At 33.7% G+C, this 16,404-nt stretch overlaps 1 protein-coding gene across 1 annotated transcript; it reads right to left on the reverse strand.

The window, feature by feature from the left end:
- Positions 1–13,289: 13,289 nt before the first annotated feature.
- Positions 13,290–14,522, reverse strand: LOC131182863 (uncharacterized). The gene is made up of 2 exons (XM_058152208.1): positions 13,837–14,522; positions 13,290–13,746 (listed from the first exon to the last, which is right to left on the reverse strand). The coding sequence occupies exons 1-2, from the start codon at positions 14,520–14,522 to the stop codon at positions 13,290–13,292; spliced, it is 1,143 nt and encodes a 380-aa protein (XP_058008191.1).
- Between the last annotated feature and the right edge of the window lie 1,882 nt (positions 14,523–16,404).

Below are 16,404 nucleotides of genomic sequence, written 5' to 3' on the forward strand. Positions count from 1 at the left end.
ACAATTCAAAAAGCAGCTTTTAAGAGACTCAAGGATAGAAGGGTACAACCCACTAGGTATATTTCTGCCGATTCTCTACAATCCCTTGGTTTATTTGACAATGTAGTTGCATATCTTGATGGTATGGGTTGGATGGAATTTGTGCATAAACAGGAGATAGTTTATCCAACTCTAGTTTTGGAGTTTATTTCTTCATTCTCTGCTACCCTTAAATTGCATGATGTAGACCATAAACCAATTATGAAATTTAGATGCTTGGGGCAAAATAGAGAGCTGTCATTGGACCAATTTCATAGCATTTTTGGTTTTGCAATTGATGGGTTATTTCGAGTGCCACATACTGGAGTAGAGGTAGCCAACAAGGGTATTTGGAATGCTGCCCAATTTTGGAGAATCATCACAAACCAACCTCAAACTTTCTCTGCTGGAAGATCAAAAACATCCCAAATACTTGACCCTGCACTTAGGTTTATTCATAGGCTGATTGCTAGCACCATATTGGGCAGAGGGACTAGTTCGTGTCGTGGGAAAATCTGAACTATTTATGTTATGGTGTGCATTTCACAAAGTTAAGGTTTCTCCTGGTTATTTCTTTTGTGAACATGTGCTGCATATTGCCACCAAATCCATAGGTGACATTGTTTTGGGTGGCCTCATAACTGTCATAGCCAAGCATTTTGGTTTTAATCCCGCAGAGCACTCAATACCAGCACTTGTGGACACTTTATATTTTGATACAGCACACTTAACCAAAACAGGGTTCAATTTGTCATATTTTGATACTGCCCAACCTGCAGCAGACACTGAGCCCAATGCACAACCAGAAACCCAACCTTTCCCATCAGTCCCACAGCACCCTACTACACCTACCCCACCCTCGGCTGCACAGACACCCCAAAGCCTCTCACCCATACCTCCTACAGCTGAACCTTCCTCTTCCACAGCCCCTCCTGCATTCAACACTAAAGCCTTATTCACCTATCTTGACAGGCTTAGTGATGATATATACTTTGTGGATAGGAAGCTTGACACTGGTCTTGATACACTCAAGGATCGTCATGATCACCTATTTGACCTTGTCATGGAAACCAGGGACAAGCAGAAAGAATTGAAGGAGATGGTGAAGCAACTCATGATCTTTTTGGGCATGCCACCCTCACCTCCATCACCTCCTCCAGCACCATCATTTCGACAGCCGGCAGCAGCCACCAGCCCCTTAGCAACATCTTTGGACAAGGGCAAAACAATCGAACTAGATTAGCTTCTGTTTTACTTTTGTTCAATCTTGTAGGACCTTTTCCTTTGTACATATGTTCAAACATTTATAGTTTGTATTGAATTATGTTTGTTTGTTTTGAATTAGTTTGTTTTAAATTCTGTTTTTCTTGAAGTTTTATTGGATAGCTATTACATTAGTCTTCTTTGATTTTCATTGCACTTATTGCCATTTTGTACATATTTGCCCATACTTTGTATATATTTCAAATGTTTCTACTGCTGGTTGTACATTTCCCTTTGCCAATCCTCATGCAGCAGCTTTTGTATACACTGCACAGGCTATGAATTTCCTTATGCAGAAATTTTGCACAGCCTGTGCAACCCCTTCTGCTACTTATGCATAACTGCACAGGTTGTATTCCCCTTATGTAAATGTCCTACATAGCCTATGCAACCCATATTGCCACTTATGCAGAACCGCACGGCTTATGCACCCTACTTATGCACATGTTCTGCACCCAGGTAACTCTTTCTTTTTGCTCTTAATTTTTACAATTCCTGGTCCATATTATTTGCTTTGAGTTTTGGTTATCCACTACTTGAGACATTGAGGACAATGTCCAATTTTGAGTTTGGGGGTGCACATTTTGATTTTTGGCTTTAACATTTTGATTTTTGCTTCATTTTTCACATTTTGAGTATAGGAACATCTCATCCCATTTCATTTACATATATTGTAAATATTTTACATATATTTCCACACATACATATACATAACACATTTACACACACATTATACATCACTTAGAAATTGTACACATTGCATACAAATAGACTTCCTCCATTTAGTTAATGCATTACTCATTTTAGGAATCATGCACCATGCATTAAAATCTTTTGCCAAATCCCTTGAGTATTGAAAATGTGCCTGTGAGAGCGATTTGACTCACCTTTTAGTTGGGTTTGTGGATTGAAAGTTTCCTAAAAGGTGCAAGGTTTTGAAGTGTCTATCTCTTGCCTATATCTTTTTAGCCAAAAAGCCACCCAACTAGTCATTTGGAGAAGGAAGTGTTTAGAGGGAATTATTGGATATAAGGTAGTCAAATGATGTCTCACCAATCCTAGAACAAATTTTCTAAACCTTTCAAGGCGAAATACCAGCTTGTACTTGAAAAGAGAGATGATTAGGCATTCTTTGATTTAAACCTTCTCATTTTAAACCTTTGGCCTTTTTCCTAATTAAAATTAACCCTTGCAAACCCCTTTGAACCTTTTTATTCCTAATTTTTCTTGAAACCCTTATTGCTACCTAGCCAATGAACCAAACACTCCAACCCTTTTCATGAGAATAATATTGAATATTAGGTACACTTTCTAAAAATAATAGAAATAAAAATAAAAAAAAAAAGAAAAGAAAAAAATATACAATAAAAAGGAGAAAAAATGCTTGTCATCTTGTAAAAGTGCTAGTATATGTGCTTTTAACTATTGCCATTCAAAATGAAAGAAATCCACCCAAAGTATTAAAAGAAATGAGTTTGGGGTGGCAAATTCTAGGGACAAGCATCAAAAGAAAATGCAAAATACAAGTCTAAAGTATCAAAATGTCCCTCCATTTTATGTGTCTTGTAAAATATGCTAGCACTTGACAATCCTCATTGTGTATTTCTTTCTCCTATGTATAAAAAAAAAAAAAGAGAAAAAGATATAATAAAGTGTGCCTTATGTTTCAAAATTGAAAATATTCTCATGCTTTGAATACTTTTTACCCATCTTTCTTCTTAGCCTCTTTTTGAATCCCATGGCCCCATTACATCCCTAAAAAGACCTTTGATCTCTTGATAGTACTTGCTACATTAGTGGAGATAGGAGTAGGGAATTTGCCTATGGGATTGGAAAACTATTCATCTATTCATTCAATTCCATCATTCCATATAGAGACACTTTGATTATTGATTGTTCTAGAATTCCTTTTGAGCATGACCCTCTCTTTTGATTGGTTGGTTTGGGGATTTTGAATGATAATTGACTTGATGGCTAAGTGGTGAAAGCTTGGATAAGCATTAAATTCTTTGCATTTTGAAGGATGGGTATATGGGTTGCTGGTATGGCTGAAGGTGTGTTAAGTTACTTCAATTGGTAATTTTCATAGCTCTTTGGATAAGGCACCCCTAAAAACTTTGCATCACATTCTAAAGTTTGCTTGAGGACAAGCAAAAGCTTGAGTTTGGGGGTATTTGATGCATACATTTTGCATAGTCATTTTATAACCATTTTTATTTGATTATTAGCCATTTTTAGCTAATTTCATTAGTTAATTAGTTAGTTTTTCATAGTTGTCAATTTTGCATTAATTTGTAATTTTTACTTTGTTTTGTAGGAAAAATGGTGTTTTTGAAGGACTGAAGAGAATTTTGCCATTGAGGAGTGTCTTCTACAGTCAAAGATGTCAAAAACAGATTTTCAAGCTGAAATATGCATTGATCGAACTGTGCATAACTTGCCGCATAAGCTATGCAGATCTGCATAAGGAGAAAGATCATCGTTTCGAATCCAGTAAATGTGCATAAGGAGATCAGATAGCTTATGCACATTCTCGCCTCCCTTATGCACCTTCACGGAATTGCGCATAACCTATGCACCAAGTCATGCGGTTCGCATAAGTGACTCGAACCAATCAGCGCATAAGGGACTGCATAACTTATGCAGTCCACTTATGCAGTCCCATAAAGAGTTCATTAATGAGCTAGCAGGAGATTCCCTCAAATAATCCCTCCTAGAACATACCATTTTAGGGCTCCATGTCAGAAAAAATGCTATAAATAGTCTCATTTTCCCATTTTAGAAGGGGGAGATAAGGAGCAAAGAAGAAAAGGAGAAGAGAGGCAGAATTTGAGGAGTCACTTTCACCTTCCACACCATTTTCAACCAAGATTTGCAGATTTCTTTCTTCCCTTATATTTTTCTACATTTCTAGTGTTTAATTTCTTATTTCTTAGCTTAGATTAAAGCTTTATCTCCTTATAAACTCATAATATCTTGTAAGCATTATGGATAGTGAGTAGTTTACTTTTGATTCTGGAGTAAGGGTTGTAATATTTGAGATATTTTGTGGATTTTGATTGGGTAATCCATATTTTGTGGTCTTAATGAGTTTTATTCATTTCTTGTATGCTTAATGACATGCTTAGTGTAGGATCCCATTAAGTGATGTTCTTAATCCATGGTTGAAGCACCGAAAGGAGAAGGCCTTGTGATAGATAATCAAGAAATTGGACTTAATTAACTTAGACCTAGAAATAGGCTAAGGATTAAGAGGATTCACAGATTAATTAAAGAACTTAATGGGTCTTAATTAATTCTAACTCCACGAAAGTAGGATTAGTTTGATTAAGGCACTCTTTGTCTCACTCGAAAGGGAATTCAAAGGATTTAAGAATTAATCTCCTTAAAACCCATAAGTTTCATAAGATTGGACAACCAATTTAAAATCCCAAAATAGCTCGAATATGAAATCCCGAACTCCGGAATCACCTTTTTACCATTGTTAATTTCTAATCGAATTTAATTACTTGCCATTTTAAATCTTGCCATATTTGAACTTGCTTATTTCAATTTGATGCAATTTTAGTTTAATTAATACATTGATGAATAGAATATTAATTTTGCACATATAGATTTCACATTCTCAATACCCATTAATTCATTACTTTAATTTCATAAATATTTCAATTTACTCAACTTTTATATCAAAAATTCAATCATTAACACAACTCCTCGTGGGATCGATATCTTTTCTATACTACTTGTACGACCCGTGCACTTGCGGTTGGGACGCATCAATAAACAAAGGAGACTGCAGAAAAATTAAGAGATAGAAGCTTTATATCTGTGATCAGCCTGATCAGGCCCTGAATATCTAAGAGAACAATGTGACTATCAATCCATACTTTGCCAGAACTCGCAGAGTACCTTCCAAGCCTAGCTAATGGCTTTAGGGACATAAACCTTGCAGCATTTGATTTAGTTATTCCAAATACTTTTTGATATAATAACATGATCAGGGAATCTTCTTAATGAAAAATTCTACATCTTCTGCATTAATTAAAAAAATAATGCATCAGGTATTTAGAAAAAAAAATTAATTAAGCTATGAATATAGGGAAATAGGACTCCCCTTTGTGAGAGAAGGCATAATAGTTTCCCATCTTCTTCAATCAAATCAAATACTTTCATTCCCCTTGACTGGGCAAATACAATACTAAGGCTTGCATGGGTTTGCATGTCATTAACTAATTTGCAAGGAAGCATTTAAGTGTCATAAATTTGATGTTCTTATTTATGTCAAGCAAAAATAAATAGAAGGTTAGATACATAAATTAACTCTTATTCTTTATAAAAAAAAGTATAATAATACCCTTAACTTTTAAAACATCTCATCTCATCTATGAACTTTCATAATTTAATTTAAAAAGATTGAATACATAAATTAACTCCTAACTTTTACTGAAAAAGTCTAGTGGCATATATCCTCAACCAATCAAAATTATCAGTTTTTATCAGAGGGAGGTATATATTTAGCTTCAGACAACCATATTTCTCCAATTTGGAGGAACATTTAGAGGTCATTTAACTACAGTGAGAGCAATTTTTCTATTGCTAACAATTTAGGTCATGTTGTGGGTGATGGTAATCACACTCTCTTCTGGGCTACAAGTTTAGCCTTGAAATTCTCTTTCAACAAGTTATTTATTTTATCTTCCAATCCTAATGCACTTGTTAGTGAAATGGGCATTTGGTCTCAAGGCTATTGGGAATGGCAATTGTTACACTCATTTCATATAGCCATTTTATAGTAGTTTTGCATCCATTTTGCCCTTATATTTTAGTATATTTTATGTTTTTAGCTTTATTTTAGTTTGTTTGTTAATTTTAATTATTTTATATTTGATTTTTATAATTTTAATATTTTTAATAGATTTTGTGATAAATTGAAGGTCAATGAATGCATTAGGAGGTGATTTGAAGAAATTTGGAGCCCTTTAAGTATAAAAAAAAAGTTGAAAAAAATCAAGCCTTAGAAAATTAATTTGATTGAAATTTGCTTAAGATTTTACTTATGATGTTGTTTAGAGTATGTCATACTACTTAACCTAAAACTTAGGGCAAGTCATAAGTCAAGCACAACTTAATTCCAACATATTCAGAGTTTTCATCTCCAAACCAGCTGAGATTTACTTGAGGTCCTGCTTAAGATCCTGCTTAGGGTATGCGGCAGTGCTTAAGGTGCAACTCAGGTCAAGCTGGAAATCAAGCATGAGCAAAAAAACTCATTTTAACACAAACCTGCTAAGATTTGCTAAGGGTACCACTTACCCTAAGCAGACAGGCCATGCAGAAACCGAAATTTACTGAAGATGTTGCTTAGGGTAAGCAATACCCTAAGCAGACAGCCCAAAACATGGAAAACTCTGCTGACCTTGATATTTTTACACCTCATTTTCTATCCACTTATTGGCTCTTATCCATTTTTAGACCTACTTTAAGGAAATTTTTTGGGACCATATAAAAGCATCATTTTCTAGTTTTTGCACTAAGAAGTAACATCAAGAAGAAGAGAGAAGAAAAATCGTAAAACTAGAAAAGGAGAGGGACGCCATCAATTTTTGGAGAGAGGAGCTGTTGTCGCCATTTTTGGAAGCTCCAGGATTTAGAGATTTTGGGTTCTTCTACCTAGTTTTTTCTATTTTTAGTTCCTTGTCATGTTTTTCTTTACTTTTCCATCATTTCCTCTTGTAAATATCAACATCAGTGAGTAGAATCTTTAGATTTTAGAGTTGGGAAGCATGTTTTAGATTAATTTGTGGATTTGATTGGTTTATTCCAAACTTTATTTAAATATGAGTTTTGATTCTTTCCTTATGTGCTTATTTTACTTGCCTAATATTGGTATCCATTGGGTATTGTCTTAATCTTTGATTGAAGGACCGAAAGGTGAAGATCACTAATAAATAATCAAGGATTAAAACTTAAAATCATCTGAATTTAGAAATAAACTAGTTTTTTAAGAGGATTTATTAATTGGTTACAAAACTTAATGGTTTTAAGTTAATCAAATATCATACAAAAGTAGGTTTAGTTATCTCAAAATGCACTTTGGCTTGCTAAAAAAAGATATCAAAGGATTTTAGAATCAATCACCTTCAAACTCTATTTTCCCTTAAAATTGAAAAACAAGACAAATCTCAATTAATTTATGCATAAACCCCAAACTTTGGAATCATTTTACCATTAATTAGCATTTAATTTCAATTACCTGTTACTAATTTAGTTTAATTGCATCTAGATTTATAATTTATTTGATTGCTCTTTACTTATTTTGTTTAGATTTATCAATTACCTTGCTCATTTTAAAATGAAATTATCATTAAACCTCCAGTTATTTTAGTTTTATTTGATTCATAGAGTTTAAAATGGAATTATTATTAAACTCTAAAATCTTGATTATTATCTGACTTATAAGATTTAAGATAAAATTATCATTAAACCCTGAAAGATTTTTATATGCTTTTTTTCAAGTTTGTAAGATTTAAGATGAAATTATTATTAAATCCTAACAATACTTTATATTTTTAAATCCTAAGGTCTAAGATGCAATTATCATTAGACCTGAAGTAATTAATTCCAGATTTTGTAATTAAAAAGATCTAAGATGAGATTATCATTAAACCTAAAATTATTTTAATTTTGTATTTTAGTGCATTTTATGGGTTTAAGGCCGTACTTATATTTAGGTGATAAAACTATCAACCAACCCAATAAATTTTAATTAATGATTGTTTTTTCTTAAGTATGTTTAAGGTGAAATTACCATCAAATACTAATATGGGTCCATGACGAAATTACCAATGAACCCAAAGGTTTAATTAATTTATTTCCATTGGACTTTAATAAGGCTTAAGAAAACTTTTCATTAAAACCCAAGATTTAGATTAATTATTTTATTTTAATAGGTTTAAGGTAACATTACCATTAAACCTAAAGCATTAATTATAAAATTTTTTTTTCAATAGGATTTAAAGTAAAATTATCATTAACCCCAAAGCTTTAATTTAGATTTTTTTTTTAGAATTTATTATAAAATTATTGATAAGTCTAACAAATTAATATGATTTTGTGAGGTCTAAGATACAATTATAATTAGACCGAAGATCTTGTTCCTTTAATCCAATTTGCTCATTTTTAATTAATTATTTTTTTTTTGTTTTTAGGATTCATGATCAAATTATCAATAAATTCCAACTAATCTTTTAATTAATATTTTTTAATTACAAGGTCTAAGATGCAATTATCAATAGACCTAGAATAATTAATCTCAAATTCAAGACATACAGGGTCTATGATGAAATTATCATTAGATCTCCGATATTTAAATTTTACTTTAATTTAATTTGTTTATTTACTTTATTTTTCAAGATTTATGATGAAAATATCAGTAATTTCAACATTTTAATTAATTTTAATTTTATTTATTTAATATTTATTTTCAGTATTTACAATGGAATTGTCACTATTTTTTAAAAAAAATTATCTATCTAAACCACAACCCGATGTAAAAAACCCATTCTTAAAAAAACTGTCCAACTACTCCCTACTGACATAATACCACTTGAAGGCCTTATATTTGGACTCAACAAAAAGAAAAGAAAAAATAATAATAATAAAATAATAAAAATAAATAAAATAAAATAAATAAAAATTAATTGATGAGATCCAAAATGAATTAACAAGTTTTCCACACTCTGTAAATTACAAATAATCCAAACACCTACATCTCATTTCAACATTATAGATAATTTTTAAATCCATCGAAAACTGAACAGTCAATTCATATATCAATAGATCATCTAGCAGAGTACATTTTCAATCTACCAAGCATTATAATTGGTTACCAACAAATAATAATCAAGGTTTCCTTTTCTCAATCACTATCAAAGCAAAAATAAATCAACTCAACAACTCAAAACAACCTGAATTTTAAATCTACAAATTTCAAACATCATCTTATCAAAGCCATAAATTTATTTATTTTAACAAAACCCATTAAGATTGAATGAAAATTAATCTAACAGAGTTATTTGAGATCAAGAAAGAGACATTAATCCTTGGAGCAAAACTGAGAATTGGACAGAAGAAAGTTGATGCGAGAATCAAATCTTGGAGGAGACAACGTTTTTTCTTTGGAGAGGAAAGAAGATGAGTCCCCTTCTAGGAAAGCTAATGACGTTGCTATCAAGAGTCCCCTTCTAGGAAAGCTAATGACGTTGCTATCAAGAGTCCCCAGGAGAGGATTTGTTCTCCTCTTTTAAAGAGAGGCTTGTGTCTTTTCAAGAGAGTTAAAGGGAGTGGAAAGGTTCCTCTTTTCATGTGAAACTGGGTTGTTTTCAAGAGAGCAATCAAAGGGAAAGGGAAAAGTTTCCTTGTACAGGTAGATAAAAAGTTTAGGAAATTTAATTAAATTAATTCATCATTAATTGATTTTATTTTCTTTTATTTCTTCCAAAAATATATATATGCATATATATAACTAAAATTTAATGGCAACAAATTAAAACTTAATAGAATATTTCTTTTACTTCTTTACTTTCCTATTTTATTTTATTTTTATTTAAAAAAAATAATTTTTGATTTGGACAAAATATAGTATTTACAGCTGCCCCTCTTTACATGTTTTCTGTTAGAGGAAAGAAGAAAAGGAATTTCTAGTTTCCTCAAGACAAGAAACATGTGAAGACAAAAAGACATATATTTTGGACGGGAGAAATCAAAAGGCAAAATAAGCAAATTAAAAGACAAAGAAAAGAAAGAAAAAGAAAAAAAAATAGAATTTAAAATGGAGAAGAAACAAGCTAGGTAAGAGAAATTTAAAGTACGATGCAAGGTTGTGGACACTAAAGTCCAAAAAGTAAAAGAATTTTCTAATTTTCTCAGAACAGGAGACATGAGAAGGTATAGTCTCATATTTTGGACGAAAGGGAAGAAATATATGAACAACTTGAGCTCAACAGAAACTTAAATGTAGGAAATTTAAAGAGCAACATAGCTTAACAAATATTTAAAAGTGAAAATTTCAAGAATGACGGCTCAGCAAAATTGGAAAATAGAAAATTTAAAGAGTGACATAGTTTATCACAAATTTTAAAAAACAAGAATTAAAAGAGCAACATAGCTCAATAGAAACAGAAATTTAAAAGCAATATGAAAATTTGAAGGGAAACGTAGGCCGACAGAAATTTAAACGTAGGAATTGAAAGAGCGACATAGCTCAACAGAAATTTAAAAGCAATATGAAAATTTGAAGGGCAACGTAGACCGACAGAAATTTAAACGCAGGAATTGAAAGAGCGATATAGCTCAACAGAAATTTAAAAGCAATATGAAAATTTGAAGAGCGACGTCGCCTGACAGAAATTTAAACGCAGGAATTGAAAGAGCGATATAGCTCAACAGAAATTTAAAAGTAATATGAAAATTTGAAGGGCGACGTAGCTCGACAGAAATTTAAACGCAGGAATTAAAAGAGCGACATAGCTCAACAGAAATTTAAAAGCAATATGAAAATTTGAAGGCTGACGTAGCTTGACAGAAATTTAAACGTAAGAATTGAAAGAGTGACATAGCTCAACAAAAATTTAAAAGCAATATGAAAATTTGAAGGGCGACGTAGCCCAATAGAAATTTAAACGCAGGAATTGAAAGAGCGACATAGCTCAACAGAAATTTAAAAGCAATATGAAAATTTGAAGGGCGACGTAGCTTGACAGAAATTTAAACGCAGGAATTAAAAGAGCGACATAGCTCAATAGAAATTTAAAAGCAATATGAAAATTTGAAGGGCGATGTAGCCAGACAAAAATTTAAACGCAAGAATTAAAAAAAAAATTTAATTACCTGTAATTTTTGAATAAGTTGCCTCCTAAATTCGTTAAGGTATCTGCGCATTTAAGGAAAACCTGGATATTTAAATATAGTCTTGATTTAAGGCCTACAAAATAGTATAAGATCTTAAAGAAACTCTAGTAAAGGATCCTTTTACTTGCAAGAGTTTACTGGATATTAAGCTTGAAGCCAAAACAGAGATGGAGATTCAATCCCAATAGAACCTGAAGGACTTGTATATTTTTTTTTGAGCATTTGCCGTAAACACCCTTTTCAGATTCCCCCCTTCAAGCTTTTCTTTTCCTTTTACTCTCTTTTTTTAAGTCTTCATCTTTTGCTTATTTTGCAGAGAGCGCCCTTTCAGGTTTTCACTCTCTTTCCCTCATTTTGCCAAGGACGCCGTTTTGGGTTTTCATCCGTGAGCTTTTTTTTTTTTTTTTTTGTGCTAGAGCTTGGGAAACTTTCTCTACCAATTGCTGCCCCAGTCGAGCTTCGCCTCTTGCCCTTATATCTACATGTTTAAGCTATCAGAGAAATCCATTTGTCCTTTGTATCTACATGTTCAAGTTATTATGAAATCTTTCCAACACTATTCAAGAAGCAAGATACATAATGTCACCTGAATTTGTAATCTCTTATTTTATGATGAAGCATTAGTAAGAAAAACAACACAATTTTCATGAGAAAATATGATAGGTGAAGGAAAAAGATGATGGCAAAAGTGTTACTTTATTCACATTGGATAGATTTGTATAAGGATTAGGAGTAAGAATATGATTTATGACTTTGAATAGGACGCGGTAGACAATCTCTGGAATTCGACAGATTAACTTTTAAAACCTCTTCTTGCCATGAATGCCAGCAGCCCTATTTCTTTGGTAATTCGATTCTTCTGAAAAGTACCTTAGTGCTTGAATCTCTAGATTTCGAAAACCCTAACATTTCAACTGTCATACTAATCTCCCTTATTCCTCCAAAGTTTCGAAGATGCCCTTTCGGGTTTTCATCCTTGTATGTTTTTCTTTTTCTCTTTTTTTTTTTCTATTTTTCTCTCCTTTTATAGGACACCTTTTCAGGTTTTCCCCCCTCTCTCATTTTGCAAAGAGTGCCCTTTCGAGTTTTCACCCTCTTTCACTCATTTTGCCAAGGACGCCCTTTCGGGTTTTCATCCTTGCAACCTTTTTTTTTTTTTAGCCAAAATACCTCCTCATGGCATCTGAGTTTATTGGGTTTGGCAACTCCTTTCCATCCATGTGAGTCAATATTAGAGCTCCTCCCAAAAATGATTTCTTGACTACATAAGGACCTTCATAAGCCAGTGCCCATTTTCCTCTCAAATCACTTTGATTCAACAAAACTTTCTTCAAAACAATGTCTCTGAGTTGAAACTCTCGAGCACGGACTTTCTTATCAAATGCTTGAGCCATTCGACTTTGGTACAATTGACCATGACACACAGCAGCCAACCGTTTTTCATCAATCAAGTTGAGTTGATCCAACCGCGTTTGAACCCACTCCATGTTATCTAATTCTGCTTCTGCCAAAATCCTCAATGAAGGTATCTCTACCTCTATTGGTAAGACTGCTTCCATTCCATATACTAGTGAGTATGGAGTTACCCCAGTAGAAGTTCTCACAGCAGTTCGGTATACATGTAGAGCAAATGGGAGCACTTCGTGCCAATCCCTATACGTGATTGTCATTTTCTCAATTATCTTCTTAAGATTCTTATTCGTGGCTTTTACTGCCCCATTCATCTGTGGCCGGTATGGTGATGAATTGAGAAGACGAATTTTATACAGAAAACACAACTCTTTGGCTTTTGAGCCATTCAAGTTTTTTGCATTGTCAGTTATAAGCTTGTCAGGAAGACCATATCTAAAGATAATGTTTCGTTTAAGAAATTTCACCACTGCATTCTGAGTAACACTGGCATATGATTCTGCGTCAACCCATTTAGTAAAGTAATCGAATGCAATAAGAATAAACCGATGCCCATTTGATGCTTTTGGAGTGATTGGACCAATAACATCCATGCCCCACATTATAAAGGGCCACGGGGCTACTAAATTGAAGAGCTGATGAGGAGGAGCATTTATTTTATTAGCATAAATCTGGCACTTATGACATCTTCAAAAATACTCAATACAATCCTTTTCCAAAGTAAGCCAAAAATAATCTCGACAGAGAATCTGTCTAGCCATCATGTGTCCATTAGCTTGTATTACACATTTTCCCTCATGCGTTTCAAACATAATCTTCTTAGCTTCATTTGCATCAACACAGCGTAACAATTCCCCATCAAAATTCCTTTTGTACAGGATTTCCCCATTAGGGAAATATCCTAAAGACATTCTTCTGATCATTCTCTTATCATTTTTGCTTGCTTCTTGTGGGTATTCCCTTGTCTTGATATATTGTTGAATATCATAATACCAGGGCTTCCCATCCACTTCTTCTTCGATCATTAAGCAATAAGCAGGGTTATCTCTGGCCTTTATAAGAAGAATCTGTACTCCTTTACCTTCCTTAATTTGTGCCATGACAGCTAGTGTTGCTAGAGCATCGGTGAACTGATTCTTGTCATGACTTAAATGAGTAAAAGTAATCTCATCAAATTTCTTAATTAATTCAATGAGATATTTCTGGTATGGAATCAACTTCGGATCTCGAGTCTACCATTCCCCTTTCACTTGATAAATTATTAAAGCTAAATCGCCATATACTTCTAACTTCTTGATTTTCATTTCAATGGCTGCTTGTGAACCACTCACACAAGCTTCATATTCAGCGACATTGTTTGTACATTCAAATTTTAACTTTACTACAATTGGGAAATGTTTTCCATCTGGAGATACCAAGATTGATCCGATTCCACTACCTAATAAATTGACTGCTCCATCAAAATACATTTGCCAGACATCACTCTGCTCTCCCATTTCTTCCTCCACTATATTTACATACTCATCCGGGAATTCAAAATCCAAAGCTTCATATTCCTCAATTGGATTTTCTGCCAAGAGATCTGCTATAATACTTCCCTTTACAGCCTTTCTGGTCATATAGACGATATCATATTGGGACAGTATGACTTGCCATTTGGCTATTCTCCCTGGTAGATATGGACTTTCAAACACATACTTGATTGGATCCATTCTGGAAATGAGCCAGGTCTTGTAATTTAACATATAATGCTTGAGGCGATTAGCAGTCCAGGCTAGTGCACAATAAGTTCTCTCAACAAATGAATATCGAGCTTCACAATCATTGAACTTTTTGCTCAGATAGTAAATAGCCCTTTCTTTCTTGCCAGAATCATTATGTTGCCCCAAAACACATCCCATTGAGACCTGAAGAACTGCCATGTACAAGATTAATGGTCTGCCTAGAATAGGTGGGACCAGAATGGGTGGATTTAATAAGTAATTCTTAATCTTCTCAAATGCCTCTTGGCAATCATCGTTCCAAGTAGCAGAGTTGTTTTTTCTTAATAACTTGAAAATTGGTTTAGCTTTGGATGTGAGATTAGAAATGAATCGGGAAATGTAATTCAGTTTCCCTAGAAAGCTTCAAACTTCCTTTTCAGTCTGCGATGGTGGCATCTCCTGGATAGCTTTGACCTTATCAAGGTCAATTTCAATTCCCTTCTCACTGATTATGAATCCTAACAATTTTCTCGATTTCGCTCTAAAGACACATTTTGTAGGATTCAGTTTTAGTCTGTATTTCCTCAATCTTTCAAACACTTTTCGTAATGCTGCCATATGGCTTTTTGTCCCTCTTGATTTAATAATCATATCATCCATATAAACTTCAACTTCTTTGTGCATCAAGTCATGAAATAAAGTAACCATAACATGCTGATATGTTGCCCCAGCATTCTTAAGCCCAAATGGCATGACTCTATAGCAGAAAACTCCTCACTGGGTGATGAAAGCCGTCTTTTCCTTGTCTAGCTCATCCATTAGAATCTGATTGTAACCAGAGGCTCCATTAACACAAGAACACCTGCCCAAACCTGCGGCATTGTCAACTAGTACATCTGTATGTGGGAGAGGAAAATCATCCTTTAAGCTAGCTTTGTTGAGATCTCTATAATCCACACATACCCTTACTTTACCGTTTTTCTTCATTACTGGAACCATATTAGCTACCCATTTAGGATATTTTACGACTTCTAAAAACCCAGCATCATATTGCTTATTGATTTCATCCCTAACCTTTATTAACATGTCCGGATGCATTGTTCTAAGTTTTTGCTTCACAGGTATCGTCCCTGGAGCCAGAGGGATTTTGTGGGTTACAATGCACGGATCAACTCCCGGCATGTCATCATAAGTCTAGGAAAATACATCTAGGAACTCTTTGAGCAATTAAACCATTTCATTCATCTCCTCATTATCTATGACTTTCAACTACTTTTTATCCTCTTCTGTTCCCAAATTCAACATGTTCATTCCGTCACCACAAGGTATTAGACTGGGCTCATTTATTTCTAGTTGCTTAACTATTTCTTTTAGAGGTGTACACTCTTCTTCCCCATCAACAGTGTTGTCCTCCATGGCAATCAAAGGTTTGTCAACGTTAATCTGGGGAATATCCATATTGATTGAATTATTACTTTCAATATTGGGCCTGGAAAATAATGAAAAAGGAGAAGTCAATTGTTGGCTTGGAAAGAAGAATGAAACATAAGAAATAAGATTTGAAAGATGCACTGTTTTTATTAATGCAAAATCATAAAATAAGGTCCATTTAAATAAGACCCACTTGACACCATGGACTAAGTGATCAAGGGGTTGGTAACATCACATATATTACTTTAAAAATAATGCTGGAGCATCCTGCTCATGTTCTTGCATAGGCACAATCAATAGATCATAGCTCTGACTTGGCTCAAGGACATTAACGGATAATTTTGACAGAGACCCTTAATCTCTTCAGTGATATCCTGAATGACTGGGAGTGGATGAGCTACTTGAGTGGCTGAGAGGAAAGTCTCTTGAATGTGAGGGATAACCATCTTCTCATTATAAAATTGGTCAAAGTGTTAATCTCTTAGAATATGCTTCATCCAGGGCTTCTTATCAAACAAACCATTTTCACTGTACCCTAACCCAAAACGCCCTTCTCTCTTAGTCATAGTAATAGGTTCTGCTATCCCTTGCAGCCTAATGCCCAAGCCTTTTCCCTTTTGATATCCACTCTTTAACATCACCTTTGCCACCATGTTGGACGCCTCCAAAG

This window comes from Hevea brasiliensis, chromosome 9 (genome assembly GCF_030052815.1).
Source record: "Hevea brasiliensis isolate MT/VB/25A 57/8 chromosome 9, ASM3005281v1, whole genome shotgun sequence".
In the NCBI taxonomy this organism is placed as follows: Eukaryota; Viridiplantae; Streptophyta; class Magnoliopsida; order Malpighiales; family Euphorbiaceae; genus Hevea; species Hevea brasiliensis.